This window comes from Loxodonta africana, chromosome 9 (genome assembly GCF_030014295.1).
Source record: "Loxodonta africana isolate mLoxAfr1 chromosome 9, mLoxAfr1.hap2, whole genome shotgun sequence".
Taxonomy (NCBI): Eukaryota; Metazoa; Chordata; class Mammalia; order Proboscidea; family Elephantidae; genus Loxodonta; species Loxodonta africana.
In genome coordinates this window covers 76,196,779-76,212,740 of record NC_087350.1, presented here as the reverse complement: position 1 = coordinate 76,212,740, position 15,962 = coordinate 76,196,779, and the positions used below count along the sequence as shown (strand labels likewise).

The following is a 15,962-nucleotide window of genomic DNA, read 5'->3' as shown; positions in this document are numbered from 1 at the left end:
AACCTAGGAAGGATAGTTTGGAGAGAGAATATCTTCAGTGAGAAACTGTTGTGTGTGTGAATGGTACTCCCTGGAATTTCAAATTCAGAATAGTTGGCCAAGCTTGTGAAATTTCTTAAATTCATGCAGACTTAGACTCCATGTGAGTAGTTGGTCTTACATTTTGTCTTAGTTCTGTCTGTATTTCCATTCACACCTAACTGTACCTTCCATTTGTCTCCCAGAAGTATTTTCCTTTGGAAAAAAAATAAAGAGAACTAAAAAAAGAAGAAGCTTTCCAAGTGAGAATTTGTAGTGAGAAAAATCACAGAACTGTTATGTCTGAGGCTTTCATTGAATATAAAATGAAAAGATGAGTTATCTGGGCAAGAGAAGAAAGAGTGAGGGAGAGGGCTGTGGGGGTGGAAGGGTAGAGAGAAATCCTAGATAGTAAGCAGTTAAAGGTATGATGGAGCCCTAATGGTGTGGTGGTTAAGAGCTCAGCTGCTAACCAGAAGGTCGGCAGTACAAACCCGCCAGCTGCTCCTTGGAGATGGGTTTGGTTTTTTGTTTAAGGCTGTCATATCAGCTCAACTTTACTTAAATCGGTATCAGTGCCTTGCTTTTTCCCAAAAATCCGGAAAATTTTAAATGAAGCACATCAATTTAAGCTGCTGCATCAGCTACACCGTAAACCATCTCCTGTATGAACTATACACACTATTTTGAAAATAGCCATTTTACTATTAATTGCAAAAATTATCCTCTGTGAATCTTGATGATTATTCAACTGAGGTGGTCAACAGATGTTTTGCTTAGCTCTTACACTGTTTTAAAAAAAAGGTTTAATTAGTTGTCAAATGTGAATTTTTGACTTGGTAAAAAACCATGACTCATGTGGTGTTTGTATCTGGGATACTTTGAGTTCTGAAGCAGAAATGGCTTGCTTGATCAAGGGAATGATGAAAAATGTGATCGGAATAGGTGAATATGTGCCTTTGGAATACTTGGGAGTTCCATGATGTGGATGAAACATATGTATCTTAATTTGAAAACTGTTTTCTCTCATAGACACAGATGATACCAGTTTGTTGGGAAAGAAAGATGATGGACTACAATATCGACCAGATGTGAAAGGTACTGAATCCTAATTTTCCAAGTTTTGGCCAAACTGTTGAAGTACGGTTACTAACTGCCCTTACTAGTTTTATTTCCATTATAATACCTTCCCAGCTTTTCTCTCTGTACAAATACACATTATACAGTTGATTATTAGTAATATATTAGCTAAAACATGTAAAGCCTTCACAATTTACAGAGCACTCTTGTGTACACATTTTGTAATAGAAATGCCTGTTGAGATAGCTGTAGATTCACCTGCAGGTGTAAGAAATTATCAGAAAGTTACCTTTATATGCTATTTTAATCCCCTTTATTTCTCTAGAATTTACTCTTAACATTTATCCTTTGTGCCCAGGTTTTTAACTTTGTTTACCTCTGCCTGAAGCTCCTCCTTTCTTTGCCTGCCCCTTACTCATACTTCCAGTCTCAGCTTAAAAGTCATTCCCTTTTGCAGAGTACTCTGGTAGCTCAATGATAGAATTCTCGCCTTCCACGCAGGAGACCAAGGTTTGATTCCTGGCCAGTGTACTCCATGCGCAGCCACAACCCTTCATCAGTGGAGGCTTGCATGTTGCTATGATGCTGAGCAGGTTTCAGCGGAGCTTCCACACAAAGATGGACTAGGAAAAAGGCCTGGCAATCTAATTCTGAAAATCAGCCAGTGAAACCGTATGGATCACAGTGGTCCAATCCACAACCAATGGTGGGGATAGCGCAGGACTGGACAGTGTTTCATTACATTGTGCATAGGGTCGCCATGAAGCGAGGGCCGACTTGACAGCCACCAACAACTGTTGTGTGTATGAATGGTTCCCCTCTTATATATTTGATTAGGTTCCCCTCTTATGTATTTCCCTATCCTAGCATTTAACCAGGAACCCTGGTGGTGCAGTGGTTAATCGCTCAGCTGCTAACTGAAAACTTGGTGGTCTGAACCCCCTAGCTGCTCTGTGGGAGAAAAGACCTGAAGATCTGCTCCTGTAAAGATTACAGCCTTAGAAACCCCATGGGGCAGTTTGCTTAGTCCCATAGGGTTGCTATGAGTTGGAATCAACTCGACAGCACACAACATAAGCATTTAACATATGGTAATTACCGTTTTTACTTATCTGTATCTCCCTTTAGCCTGTGAGTCTGTGAGGACAGGGAACTGCATCTGTCATTCATTTTCATATCCCTAAAACTTAGCAGGATGTCTGTCACATAAATAGGTACTCCATATTTGTTGAAAGAACATATGTGGCTCAAAGAAGCTATATGATATATTGTACAAAGTCTCACTTCTACTAAAGGTCAGAACAGGTACTGGATTCTAGGTCCCTTGACCTCAAGTCCAGTGCTCCTTTACACTTGTTTTCACACCTGTTATTTTCTGTATTCTTATGCCTACTCTTAGAGATAAGGACAAATGGAAACACTGAGTCTCCATAAGATGATATTAACTAAAGCACGTCCAGATCTTTGAACTCCTAGACCAGGATTTCTGTATAACTGCTCTATCACAAGTACATCTTCTACCCATTTAATTGGTTATGCTAATGACATTCTTTAGATATGTGATCTACCTTTTATGTCTAATTTGTAAAAAATGATATAAAATGGACATAATAATGGTATCTGTCTCATAGAGTTGCATAAAGATTAAATGAAAATACATATCAAGTGATTAGAACAGTGTCTGATATCCTCTAAGTGCTCGATAAATGTTAGCTCTTATTATTTAATAATTTGTTACTTTTCATACTTGAATCATATCAAACTTGGATTAGTTACAACCCCAGAGCCCCTGAAATATTAGTTTCCTGTGTTGATACAGAGTGGTATATCCTTTAAAATAGAAAATTGCCTGTATTCCCATCGGAAACATAATAGATTAGTCCCAGTTTTATTCCCTGTACTCATAGTATCTGACTAGATTAGGAAGGCCATTTTTTAGTAAGCTCTTACTTAAGGCAGTTTGAGGAATTGTGTATGCCTCAAATGCTTGCCTGACCTTGATATGATCACATGGATAATTTAGTGCCTAGGCCGGTTTTTGTTTTTAGTTTTAGAAGAATGTTTCTATTATTCTATATATTACCAAATAATTTTTTCAAATTGAAGTGAATTTCATGTAATCTTGTTAGTTGGTGTTAGTTGATTCCAACTCATGGCAACCCCAGGTGTGCAGAGTAGAACTGCTCCATAGGATTTTTAAGGCTGTAACTTTTTGGAAGCAGATCACCAGACCTGTCTTCTGAGGCTTCTCTAGGTGGGTTTGAACCACCGTCCTTTTGGCAACGGCTAGTAGTTGATAGCTTAACCAGTTTGTGTTACCAGGGACTCATAAACATTCAGTTAACCATTTTAAAGTATACAGTTAGAGGCATTTCGTGCATTCACAAAGTTGTGCAACCACCACCTCACTCTAGTTACAGAACTTTTTCATCACCTGGGAATGCCACCCCGTCCCCATTTAAGTGGTCACCCCCGTTCCCTCTCCCCTCATCCCCTGGTAACCACTAATCTGCGTTATGTCTCTGTGGATTTACCTATTCTGGATATTTCATACAAAAGGAATGATACAATCTGTGACCTTTTGTGTCCAGCTTCTTTCACTTACGTGTTTTCAAAGTTCTCCAGTTGTAGCATGTATCAGTATTTTATTCCTTCTTATGGCTGAGTAATATTCCATTGTATGTATATACCACAATTTGTTTATGTATTCATCTGTTGATGTAAATTTGGGTTGTTTCCATCTTTTGCCTATTATGAATAATGCTGCAGTGAACATTGGTGGACGAGTTTCTGTTTGACTAACTGTTTTCAGTTCTTTTAGGTATATAACTAGGAATGGAATTGCTGGGTCATATGGTAACTCTGTGTTTAACTTCATGGACCAAACAAAAAAATCCAAACCCACTGCCATCTAGTCGATTCTGACTTGTAGTGACTGTATAGAACAGAGTAGAACTGTCGTGTAGGGTTTCCAAGGCTGTAAATCTTTACAGAAGCAGAATGCCACATCTTGCTCCCACAGAGTGACTGGTGGGTTCGAACCACTGACCTTTCAGTTTGCAGCGGAGTGCTTAACTGCTGTGCCACCAGGGCTCCTGGGAACTTTGTGAAAGAGGTGAAATTTGAGCTGGACCTTGAAGGATGGTTAGGATTTGAACAAGGGTGAAAAGCATATTTAAGGAGGATGCAAGATCATGAGCAACGGTATAGAGGCAAACATTATGATAGTATGTATTAGACAGTGGTAAAGAACCCTTTTTTTGCTGGAGAGTAGGGGTCTGAGAGGTAGAAGTGGAAGACAAGGCTAGAGAGATAGCTTGAGGGCAAATTGTGTAATATCTTGAATGCTTTCTAGGGAATTTAGATTTTATTTGTAGGCAGCGGGGAAACATTAATATTTTTGAAAAAAAGGGAGGCTACAGAGTTAACCGTTTGAATGAGTGATACCTGGTAGAAACATATGAAATCATTGGACTGGAGGCAGGGAGACCAATTAGACTCAAAAGCAATAGGCATCTGCTTAGATGTGGGGCCAAGAGAGTTAAAAGCGGCTTAAGATTTTAGGCTCAGATGACTTGGATGATATGTTGTATTTATAGAAGTGGGGACGTTGGGAAGTGAAAGGTGTTTGGAGTAAGATAGGGAAGAACTTAATCACGGAGGTGATTAATTTTATTTCAGTGTTTGTGGTGCTTTTGGAACTGATCCAGGTGACTTATTCAGCATAAATTTGCAAGTCACTTCTCGGGTGTGGAGGTGGTAACTGAAACCCTGAGAATGGTGAGAGCGATTATAGAGCTGCACTGTCGCCACTAGCCACATGTGGCTATTTAAATTTCAGTTACTTAAAAAGTCGGTGTCTCAGTTACATTAGCCATATTTCAAGTGCTCAGTAGCTACGTGTGGCTAGTGGCTACCATATGGGATAAAGTAGATATGGAACATTTCTAGAATTGCCAAAAGTTCACCTGAACAGCACTCTTATTCAGTAAGGAGAGAAAGCTCAACTTGAGATGAAGCAGAAGGAAGAACCAGAGGAAGGGAAACAAGAGAGAACAGTGGCGCAGAAGCCAAAAGAGAATATTTCACGAGGGAAAGGATGACTAGTAGATTAAAACGTGTAGAAAGGTAGTAGACGATGAGAAACTTTGTTACTGAATTTGAAGACAAGGGAACCATTGACAATCTTGGACTGAGAAGTTTTTGTAGAGTTATGAAGATGAAGCCTAAAGTGTGAAAGAGGAGTTCCGTAACACCTTTTTTATCACCAAGACACCCTTGATTCATTCCTGAGCTTTCACGTCATCTCAGCCCATACCCTGTCTTCGATTTCAGTCTTGAACCTCAGTAGCCTTCACTACTTCTGCTGGCCAGGGATATTATCAGAGAGATCATTGTGTCCATCAGTTGGCAACTTTTGTTCATATATTGTAATACAGCTCTTTTGATGTCCCTTTAATGGTCTTGACAGATTAGCCTTATCATAGTGCTTGTTTGAGGTAAGACTGTGAGCCAGATGCTAAAATCATTGAAGAAAGTCAGAGAGTGTATTTAGTGCAGCGTGGTAGAGCACAGCACCATGATGAGGATGGTTGGATGGCTGTACAGGTAGGTGGCGTGGGTTTCTAAGAGAGGAAAGTAGTTGGGAGTTGCGAATGGAATGCTGGTCTGGAGGTGACAGTAGTAAGCACATCAGAGAAAGGTGGAAGGAAAAGGGGTCTGGGAAGTAACTTGGTGCATCAGGGAGATGAAAGAATTAGTTTCTAAGGGAGTAGTTGAGAATGTGGATGAGTTTTTTAAATTAGAAAAGATACTTTGCTGGCCAGAGTGGAAAGGAGAGTAGAGGAAGAGTTAGGACTGGTATGGAGAACAGCGGGGGTTGGATATGAGAGGGTGGGAGGAGTTGGAGGGTGGATAGGAGTTTATACCTAGGTAGGTAATTCTCGATAATGGGATCAGAGGAGACTGGGGTTAGGGAAGGATGTGGGGACGAATAAGTTAGTAATGAGGTTTGGCATGAGGAAGAAATAATGGGTATTTGACTTTTTTTAATTGGAAGAGTTTGCAGAAATAATGAGCCCTGGAGTTACAGATGCAACTTGGATGTAGTTGCAGCCTCAGTGGCTTTCCTTCGGGTGCATGTCTCAGTTGCTTACAGCTACTCCTTATGATTTATTTTGGTAGCACACTGAAGAACAAATAACACTGGAGCAAGCCTTTACAGACAAGCAGTCCTGGTACTGGGTTTTGTTATGACATCATCACTTAGAACCATACTGTCCTTTGTATTTGAAAACACTACTGCTGTAGTGCTTTTTTTTTTTTTTTAATGAATGCTTCTGTGAGTGGAAGGAGGCACTGAGTGACCAAGTATACTTTTTGTATTGCACACACAGAGACAGTGTTCAGAGATTAGCAGTTGCAGCTGCTGTACAGGGAGCCTGTTACCACTTGCCTGAGAACATTGTTTAGAGAGGACCATTCTGTGCCTAGCTTTTGCTGTGTGGTGGCTTCCTCTGTGCATGGTTTCTGAAGCCATAATTTATCTTTAAAACTTTTTCTCTTTTATTTTTGAAGTTGTCTGGTTTATTTGGCCTAGAGAGCAGGTACTCACTCAGACACTCCATTTTTATCCATTCCCTACACATACTCCCACTGTAGTTTGGTGAAGTAACAGTGTAATGGCTAACAGCTTGAGCTCTCAGTCAGGCTTGGTTGACCATTTAAAAGCTGTGTGGCCTGTTTTCTCTGCTCAGTGACTATATCTGTAAAGTGGAGGTGGTAGTATCTAATGCCTAGGACTACTCTGAATATTAAATAATATATTGCCGAATTTATGATAGATGTTATTATGAGGATTGTTAATACTTTTGTTTTCTTGTTTCATTGTTAGTAGCCTGGCTATGCTCAAAGGTCTCGCCATTGGTGGGAGTGCCTATCTTGCTATTTAATATGGTTCATGAGTGACATCAAAAACCAAAAAACTTAGCCTATTACCATCAATTCTTACTCATAGCAACCTTATAGGACAGAGTAGGACTGCCCCATAGTTTCCAAGGAGCGGCTGGTGGATTCGAACTGCCAACCTTGGTTAGCAGCTGAGCTCTTAACCATGGTGCCACCGGGGCTCCTGAGTAACATCTGTAGGGTATTTATCCATTTAACAATTATTTATCGAGTGCCCTACTGTATGCATTAGATAAGTAATTGTTGAATGGATAAATATATTTGATAACATTTCACTTATTTATGTTATTATTTAATCCTTGCAACAATCATGTTATCTTTATTTTAAAGGTGAAACAAACCATGATGGTTTGTGGCTCATGTAGAATGGCAGAGCAGGGACTTTCCTGAGCCTAAGTCCTGATGCTCTTCCCATTGTATCATAGCTATTCTAGAATTTTGTTATGCTTCCTCACTTTTTTCCTGTACTTAATTTCCTTCAGAATATTAATCTACTCTAAACTGTCACTTTAGTGAACTTTCAGGTTTGTCCTCTGCCTTGATTTTTCTCCCAGGTACTAGTTTCATAGAATCAGTTGCCCAGTGAGTCTTTCTACTAACTTTTTACTTAGGCTGCGATTACCTCAAACTCCAGCAACTACCATAGTGCCTGGAACATACCCGAACATAAAAAAGTAGGCACTTAATACATTTTGAATGATTGAAGGTCAAAATTTAAACTCAGTTTACTATAATTTCTCTACAGATCACCCTGCTGTTAGTTCAAATGTAGTGTTATTTTTTACATAATTCTGTACTTTAAGAGCATCTCCAATAAAGAAGACAGGTCTCTTCTACTAAATACTTAAATGCACTGGGGTTAGTGCTGGGCACCACTCTTAAAGATAGGTGTTGCAAACTAGTTCAAAAAGAAGGTTTGGCCTTAAGAAGATAAGACTGGTAGGTAGTGGGGGACCAGAGGCATGAAGAGATCCATACAAAGTTAGAGAGCGAATTCATGCAACATAAGGAAAATCTGACAAACAGGGGAATGAACTATATTTTTATGATGAATTCTTCATCTCTGGGAGTATTCAAGTGGAAAAAGGCCCTCAGGGATATAACTGAAGCTATTCCTTCATTTGACCGGATGGAATCCAAGGACCCTTCCAAATCTCAGTTTCTGAGATGATTCACTTTCCAAAGCATCTCTCAAGTCATGTTTATTTTTTTCTGTATCTCTAGTATCTGTTCTTTTCTTTCTATCCTACGCTGTGCTCTAGCTTAGCTTTTCATTGCTGCAAGCTTGGGTTATGTAAGAGCCTCCTAATTGGTGCCTGGCCTTCCTAGTCTTTGCACCCCCTGCACACACTGGTATCCAATTAATTTTTTAACAGCTTTATTGATACATAATTTATATACCATGAAGTGTACCTGTTTAAAGTGTACAGTTCAGTGTTTTTTAGTATATTTACAGAGTTTTGCAACCATTACCATAATCTAATTTTAGAACATTTTCAACATCCCCCAGAGAAATCTTGCACCCATTAGCAGTCACTCCCCATGCCCTCTAACTCCCAACCCTGGGCAGCCACTCTCAATAAAACATCGTTTTCATTGAGCTGCTCTCAAGTTAAAACGCTTTCAGTGTTTTTCTTATCCATATGATTAAGAAAACATTTCACATTTGGAATTGAAATTTTTCCACAATCTGATTGTAGCCTACTTTTCCAGCCTTGACTTATACCTGCCCCTAGTCTGAACGTAAAGCTCTTGCTAGGCTGATCTGCTCCTTGTTCTTGAGAGTGCTGTGTGCATTTCGCCTTCTCTTCATCCTCCACCATCCTCCTATTCTGTATACCTGTGCTTTGAGGCCTAACTTGGGTCCCACCCTATTTATGACTCCTTTCCTCAGTAACTTAGCCTGCAATTAGTTCTCCACTGAACTTGAATTTCCTTCTGTAGCATCTGGTATTTGTAAAACCTTTTTTTGTCATTAAATTGTAAGCTACCGTGTGAGACCCCTCTCTCTTGTGTTGTTCAGTGTGCACGTGTTGATTTCCTAAATTGATTATAAGCTTCTTGAGGGCAGGGACCATGTATGCTTTTTCCTTGTATCTTCTGTAGCTTAGACAAGCTTATGGCTACGCACAGAAATGTACTAAGGATAATGGAATGAATAATGTTGGAATTGGACAGAATGCTGAATTTGGACTCTGTGACAGCCGCAGACTTCATAGCTTTACCAGACATGTCCATGTTTTATGTGGCTTCATTTTGTCAAGAGCTTGATATCACATTCTTTCATTAATTCATTCAGCAAATGTTGGTTGGTGCTCAAAACTCTGGTCTTAATTAACTTTTTTGTCAGGAAACTCTGTGTTATTCTTGAAATTTCCTGCTGTTGATAAGATTTTCTTATGGTAGGTTAGTTTGTAACCAGAACCTCTGTAGACCTATATGGTCCTATTGTTATTCACATTATAGTACTTTATTATTGTAGATTGTTTCATAACCTCAGCCTCTATAGCCCCATCGTTGTATACTTTTCTGGTGTGTCACACCAGAAAAGTATAGTATCGTGTTCTGAGAAGTTGTAGGATGACGAGTGCTACGGGAGACAGTTGCTTTTCTCAAGTCGCTTACGGGCTGATTGGGAATGTACAGTAACATTTTTTCGTTTGAAACCATAGCTTAAAAAGTATGTTTGATTTTGTTAATTTGACCTCTGTTAAATTATTCCTAATTAAAGCTAATTGCTTTAAGAAAGTCTTCTGCTTTGATCACAAGTATTAATAAATAAAAAAGGTATTCATTTAAGTTTCAGCCTCTGTTGTGAACACAGGGTAGGACTAATAAATGCATTCCTGTTCACTAAGTGGGGATTTAAAGCAGAAAACATCTTTGGATAATTCATTTTGTCAATGGAAAACAACAAAAATACAATTCATAGTTTTTCTCCCAGTAAAGGATTTTAAGTTGTAAAACTGAACACTTTTACAGTATAAAACATATCAACAAGTGAAAAATTAGAATGCAACAAATATTTATTGAATACGTAATAATAATTGGTAATATTTATAAAGCACAGATTGTGTACCGGGTACTGTTCTAGGTTCTTTATGTTTATTACCTCATTTAGTCCTCAAACCAACCCTGAGAAGTAAATATCATTAGTGTCTCTGTTTCCCAGATGAGGAAACTGGGGCCCAAGAATAGCTAAGTGACTGCCTTTATGTCACTCAGCTACACCTGTTGTAAGCAGGATTTGAACCCAGGCGGTCTGACTTTAAAGCTGAGCTCTTAACCACTGTACATACTACATGCTAAATGTTAAGAGTTCTATAGATATAAGTAACACAACAGCTAGATTTCAAGGAGCTCACAATCTAATGGTAGACTCTGATGAAAACAAATCAAATAGTTATAATACGGTATTTTACATGTTATAATAGACATAGGTGCTCATGATCGTAATAGGCCAAGTGAGGGACTGATTTATTTTGCCACAGAAGAATTATGTTTGGAAGCTAGAGGATAAGATTATAAACTTTTTGAGGATAGGATATGTCTTAATTATTTTTGTATCCCCAGCACCTAGCAGAGTGCCTGGCACATAGAAGGTGATCAATAAGTGATAAATGAATAAGTCTTCTGTACTGCACTGTCCAGTGTGGTAGCCACTACCCACACGTGGCTATGGTGCACTTGAATTGTGGCTGCCCAAAGATGTGCTGTGAGTGTAAAGTATTCACTGGGTTTGATGACTTATTTAAAAAATGTAAAATATCTCAATTTATAAAATATTAATGGCATTTTGAAATGATAGTATTGTGGATATAGGGCTAAATAAACTGTTCAGATAATTTACCTTTCTTTTACTTTTTTAATATGGCTACTAGAAAATTTTTAATTACATATGTGCTGATGGTTACTTCTGTTAGACAGTGCAGATCTTGTTCAGGCCTCGGGGGAGAAAATGACTTGACCAAGCTCACAAGGAAGCAAAGATATCCTTAGAATTAAAATTTTCTACATATTGGATTCCCCAACTTCTAGTTCAGTTTTCGTTCTAGACATAAATTTTGCTGTTGTTGTTAATTGTCATTGAATCGATTATGACTCATGGTGACCCCATGTGTGTAGAGTAGCACTGCTCCGTAGAGTTTTTAAGGCTGTGAGTTTTTGGAAGCAGATCCCTAGGCCTGTCTTCCTAGGTGCCTCTGGGTGGGTTTGAACTGCCAACCTTTTCACTAGAAATTGAGTGCTTAATCATTTGTGTCTCCCAGGGACTCCATAAATTAAGTTAGGACAATATAAATACATAAATTTTGAGGTAAAAAGACATGACTTTGGTTTTGTAAGGGATGACATGATCTCTCTGCTTTAGTTACCCAGTCATTGAGCTTAATAATCACTAAAGATTTTTTTCTTTTATATGAAAATCTCTTTTTTTAGTTCTATTTTTCACAATTGGCACCTCTGTTTTCCTTTATTGCTCCCCTTCCCACACACGTGCACATACAGTCATGTACCACATAACGTCTGTTTGGGCAACGTCTGACTGCATGTACATCCATGGTCCCATAAGGTTATAATAGAGTTCAGAAATCCCAATTGGAAAACAGAATGCAGCGCATTTAGGCATGTCACACTTGACGATCACGGCGATCCTCAAAAACAAAGAATTCTGTAACCTGTTAAGGGATAGGCTATTGAAAACTATAAGGCAACGGAAAATGTGAGAGGGACCTATATCAGATTGTGAAGAAATTGCTGATGACATGGATTGAGGGTCAAACACATAAGCAGATCCCTCTCAGAATGTTGATGATCACTGCTAAGGCATGAAACTTGTTCAAGATGCTTAAAGAAAAAACAAGACCAGACTATGATATTGAGTTTAGTGCTCGCTTTCGGTAGTTCCAGTGTCTCAAAGCACATGCACGCTATATAATGCGTGAGTGGTGAGCCTGTGAGTGCTAATACAAAGGTAGGATAAGAATTTATTGAAACCCTAGGTAAACTAATCGTAGGCAGGAGGTTATTTGCCCCAACAGATTTTTAAAATGGACGAAACCTCTTTATTTTGGAAGTGAATGCCTGAAAGGATCTTCTTGTATAATATGGTGTTTGCAAAATGTCCAAATCACCCAATGTCCTATTTCATAGAACATATCATGGACGTTAAATGGTACATGACTGTACACACAGCCTCTTATTTCATCCCTCTTAATTTGTTTACAGAAACCCTCGTGGTGTAGTGGTTAAGTGCTACGGCTGCTAACCAAGAGGTTGGCAGTTCAAATCCACCATGCGCTCCTTGGAAACTCTGTGGGGCAGTTCTACTCTGTCCTATAGGGTCGCTATGAGTCAGAAATCAACTCAATGGCAGTGGGTTTTTTTAATTTGTTTACATCAGCATTCTTTAAACTTTATTAGCACCTTTATTTGTATTTTGGAGAGGTAGGTTCTTTACTGTTCCGTGATATAGTACTGTATAGATAGCCGGTTGTTTTGGTAGTCTTGTACATGCATCATCTCACATAATACTCTCAAGCTCCATCAAGTATAGGCCCTATTATGATCCTGGTTTTATAGATAGGAAATCTCAGGTTTAGAGAGGGTAGTATGCTGAAGGTCACACAGATAATATTGCACAGAATCACTGTAAGCTAGAAACAGCAGGAACCCAGGGACTTTTTCCTAAGGCTTAATTTATTGGTGTATAAAAAAGAAGCGCAAAAATCTATTCTAAAAGTGTGGGCATATAACTGTGCACGTGTGCATAAGTGATCGAGCACAGGAGAGAATTGGATGAATATGATTGATTTTGAAGACTGGGTCCTGCCACCTTCCATCTGGCGTTCCTCTCTTTCCCATTTCTGACAGTGATATTACTCACCGCACTTCTGTCTTCACTTCAACTCAGTTCAGTTCAAATCAGTATACCTAAGTCTGAACGAATATGGTAACCGTGGCTCTCTTTGGATACAGGGATTTCAGGTGATTTTAAATTTATTTTTTATATGTTCTTTCTATTATTGAATTTTTTACAGTGAATATTTAAAACCTATATAAAATGGGAATGAATGAGAATAATGACACATTGTGAAAAATGTAACCAACATCACTGAATAATTTGTGTAGAAATTGTTAAATGGGAACCTAATTTGCTGTGTAAACTTTCACCTTACACACAATAAAATATTAATTAAAAAAGCAGAAAAAAGAAAACCCTGTGGAGCACAATTCTACTCTGACACACGTGGGGTTGCATAAGTCGGAACAGTCTGGACGGCAACTGGTTAGCATTCGAATATGTCTCTTTAGAAGTTGAAAAGGATTAAGTAAACCAACACGAGCACATGCGCGTGCACACACACACACACACACACCCCTATATAAAAAGAACAAAGTTATTTTTATTTGGAAAAGAATCAATATCCTTGGTCATTGTCATTCCAAAAATCAGCTTTTCACCTCCAGTTTCAGAATCTCATAACTTGTTCTCTGCCGTTCCAGTGTTCTTTGACCTCAATTTCATAGCCCCCAGATGAAGGATTAGAGTAAGTAAGTTGCCCCAACAGCTAATGCTATATATGCCACCTTCTGCCACAGAGGTAATCTTTCTTCTAGACCCAGGGTTTATTTATTTCTCAAAATTTATTTTTCTTTGGCAGCTTATTTTTAAACAGTTGCTCATAGTTGTCACATCCTGCAAATAATTATTTTTAAATGTTTTGGATGCTTTTAATTTGAATCTAAACCTGCTGTATTTTTAGAATAATGGGAATTGGAAGAGACCTTGGATCTTATCCAACCTCTTGTCTAATACATTTCCTTTCAAATTACCCGACAGGTAGTTGATCAGGAATAAATTTATTTGCTGCTTCAGGACCTTTGAAAAAGTCCATGTTTTTCTATTTGCTTTTCACCATTTAGTGACCTGGTCTATGTTCTTTTAAGATGCTAGTGATCAAAGAGAAGATGTTTATATTGGAAACCACATGCCTTGCCCTGAAAACCTCAATGGTTACTGCATCCATGGAAAATGTGAATTCATCTATTCTACTCAGAAGGCTTCTTGTAGGTAAGTCAGTACCTCCACGTCAGTGGTGAGAGATTTTCCTGTTTAACATTCACTGCCCTATAGAAGACAATGAAATATGGACCAAATATTATTAAAAAAAAAAATTGTATATTTGCATAGAGAAGTAAAAAATAAATAAGCAGCATCATTTGGAGTCTGGCAAATAACATGCAAACAGAAAAACAGATGTTACATTAGGTCTTTGAGATTATGGGTTTAAAATTTTTTTAATATAATAGTTATGTTATTTTTAAAATGAAAAATCAACGTGCCATATTATAACACTCTTGGTTTTTAGGCAGTCTGTTACGAGGTTGTTCAGAGTGGCTAAAGAATGGTTTAAGAACAGAGAACATTTTGATGAAATAAAATATATCACAAAATGGATTTCTAAAAGAAAGGTGATGGGGATCTAGAACTAAGTGTGAGGTGAGAGATAGGAAGGGAAAGGTCCCAATTTCAGTTACCCAAGTTGCGGAGAGGTTAAGTGCCTTGTTTGAGGTCAGCAGCAAGTTAAAAATACAGATGGGACAAGCTAGACCTCAAATTTCGTAATACTCAACCGAAGGCTCTCTCATCTTAGCACAGTGCTATTTGCTGCTGTGTCTGTCTGTCTGCCAGTGCCTCTTCTTGCTGTTGCTGCTGCTAGAGAGGAGCTCAGCCTCCGGCTCCTGGGGTTGGTCTGGTTATCCAGGTAATGTCTCATATACAAGGGAGAGTGTTATCTTTCTGCTCATTTCTGCTTCCTGGAGTTTGGCCTGAATCCTTTTTTTTTCCTTTCCTATTTAAACTGTCTAAACATGGAGAAATATTACTTTACTTTTGTTCTGTTTGTATATGAACCTTTCTTTCCTATCAGAAAAAGAAAGTGTCGGAAACCAGGTTTTTTGATTCACTCCTTTAGCTCCCTGCTCCCGATTTTCTTCCTCGCTCCTCTTATTTAAAAAACATAACAAAACGCTATAAACTGTTAAAAATTGAATAATTCCTTGTCGAGCCTTTGGCTTTTTCTGATTGAATATGCTCTGTGTCTTTGAAGGAGCTAGACCCTTATTTATTTTTTTTCCTGAACGCTTAAAAATACAGATGTACAGAAGAGAACAGGCCAGTTTTAAAACAATATCATACAGTAGATTCCTCATAGTTGTCCCACAGTGGCATGCATATCTTGGTAGAAGTTCAGATCATGTTGTCTTCTCAGGATAGGGCATCTTTCATGATACGTAAGTGAGGATGAGAGAGAAGGATGTGATAATGATAATGTTGTAATACCAGGGACTGCTAGGAGGGGATAGTATTATACTAATTGATGCTAAGAGGATTGAATTGGTATAGTGGTTATAGGTTTTGGAATCAGATACACCTGCTTGGCCTGTTATTGGCTGTGTGTCCTTGGGCAAGTTACTTAATATTTCTAAACCTCATTTTTTGCACCTCTAAAATTGTAATAATAGTTCTTATCATAGGGTTGGATTCCCTGGGTGGAATAAATGGCTAATGCACTCAGCTGCTAACCTAAAGGTTAGAGGTTTGAGTCCACTCAGAGGTGCCTTCGAAGAAAGGTCTGGTGATGTACTTCCCAAAAGCCACCCATTAAAAGCACTCTGGGGCACAGTTCTACTCTGACATACGTTGGTTGTCATGAGTCAGAATCAACTGGATGGCAACAATTTTTTGTATTTTTTTTTAAATCATAGGGTTGTTAAATGAGGTAAAGTTAAGTGTGTATGTAAAATGCTTAGCATAAACCTGGCACATAATACATATTTAATAAATAGCAATTGACATTTTTAGACTGTAAGGTCCATTAGGTCAAAGGCTGTTT

At 38.5% G+C, this 15,962-nt stretch overlaps 1 protein-coding gene across 1 annotated transcript in view; it reads left to right on the top strand.

Moving 5' to 3' along the window:
* Positions 1-15,962, top strand: part of LOC100670508 (myb/SANT-like DNA-binding domain-containing protein 3) — a 164,479-nt gene that overhangs the window by 139,118 nt on the left and 9,399 nt on the right. The window contains exons 8-9 of the mRNA XM_023545094.2: positions 1,051-1,116; positions 14,014-14,137. Of these exons, the coding sequence (XP_023400862.1) occupies positions 1,051-1,116; positions 14,014-14,137 (190 nt within the window). The remainder of the gene's footprint in view (positions 1-1,050; positions 1,117-14,013; positions 14,138-15,962) is intronic.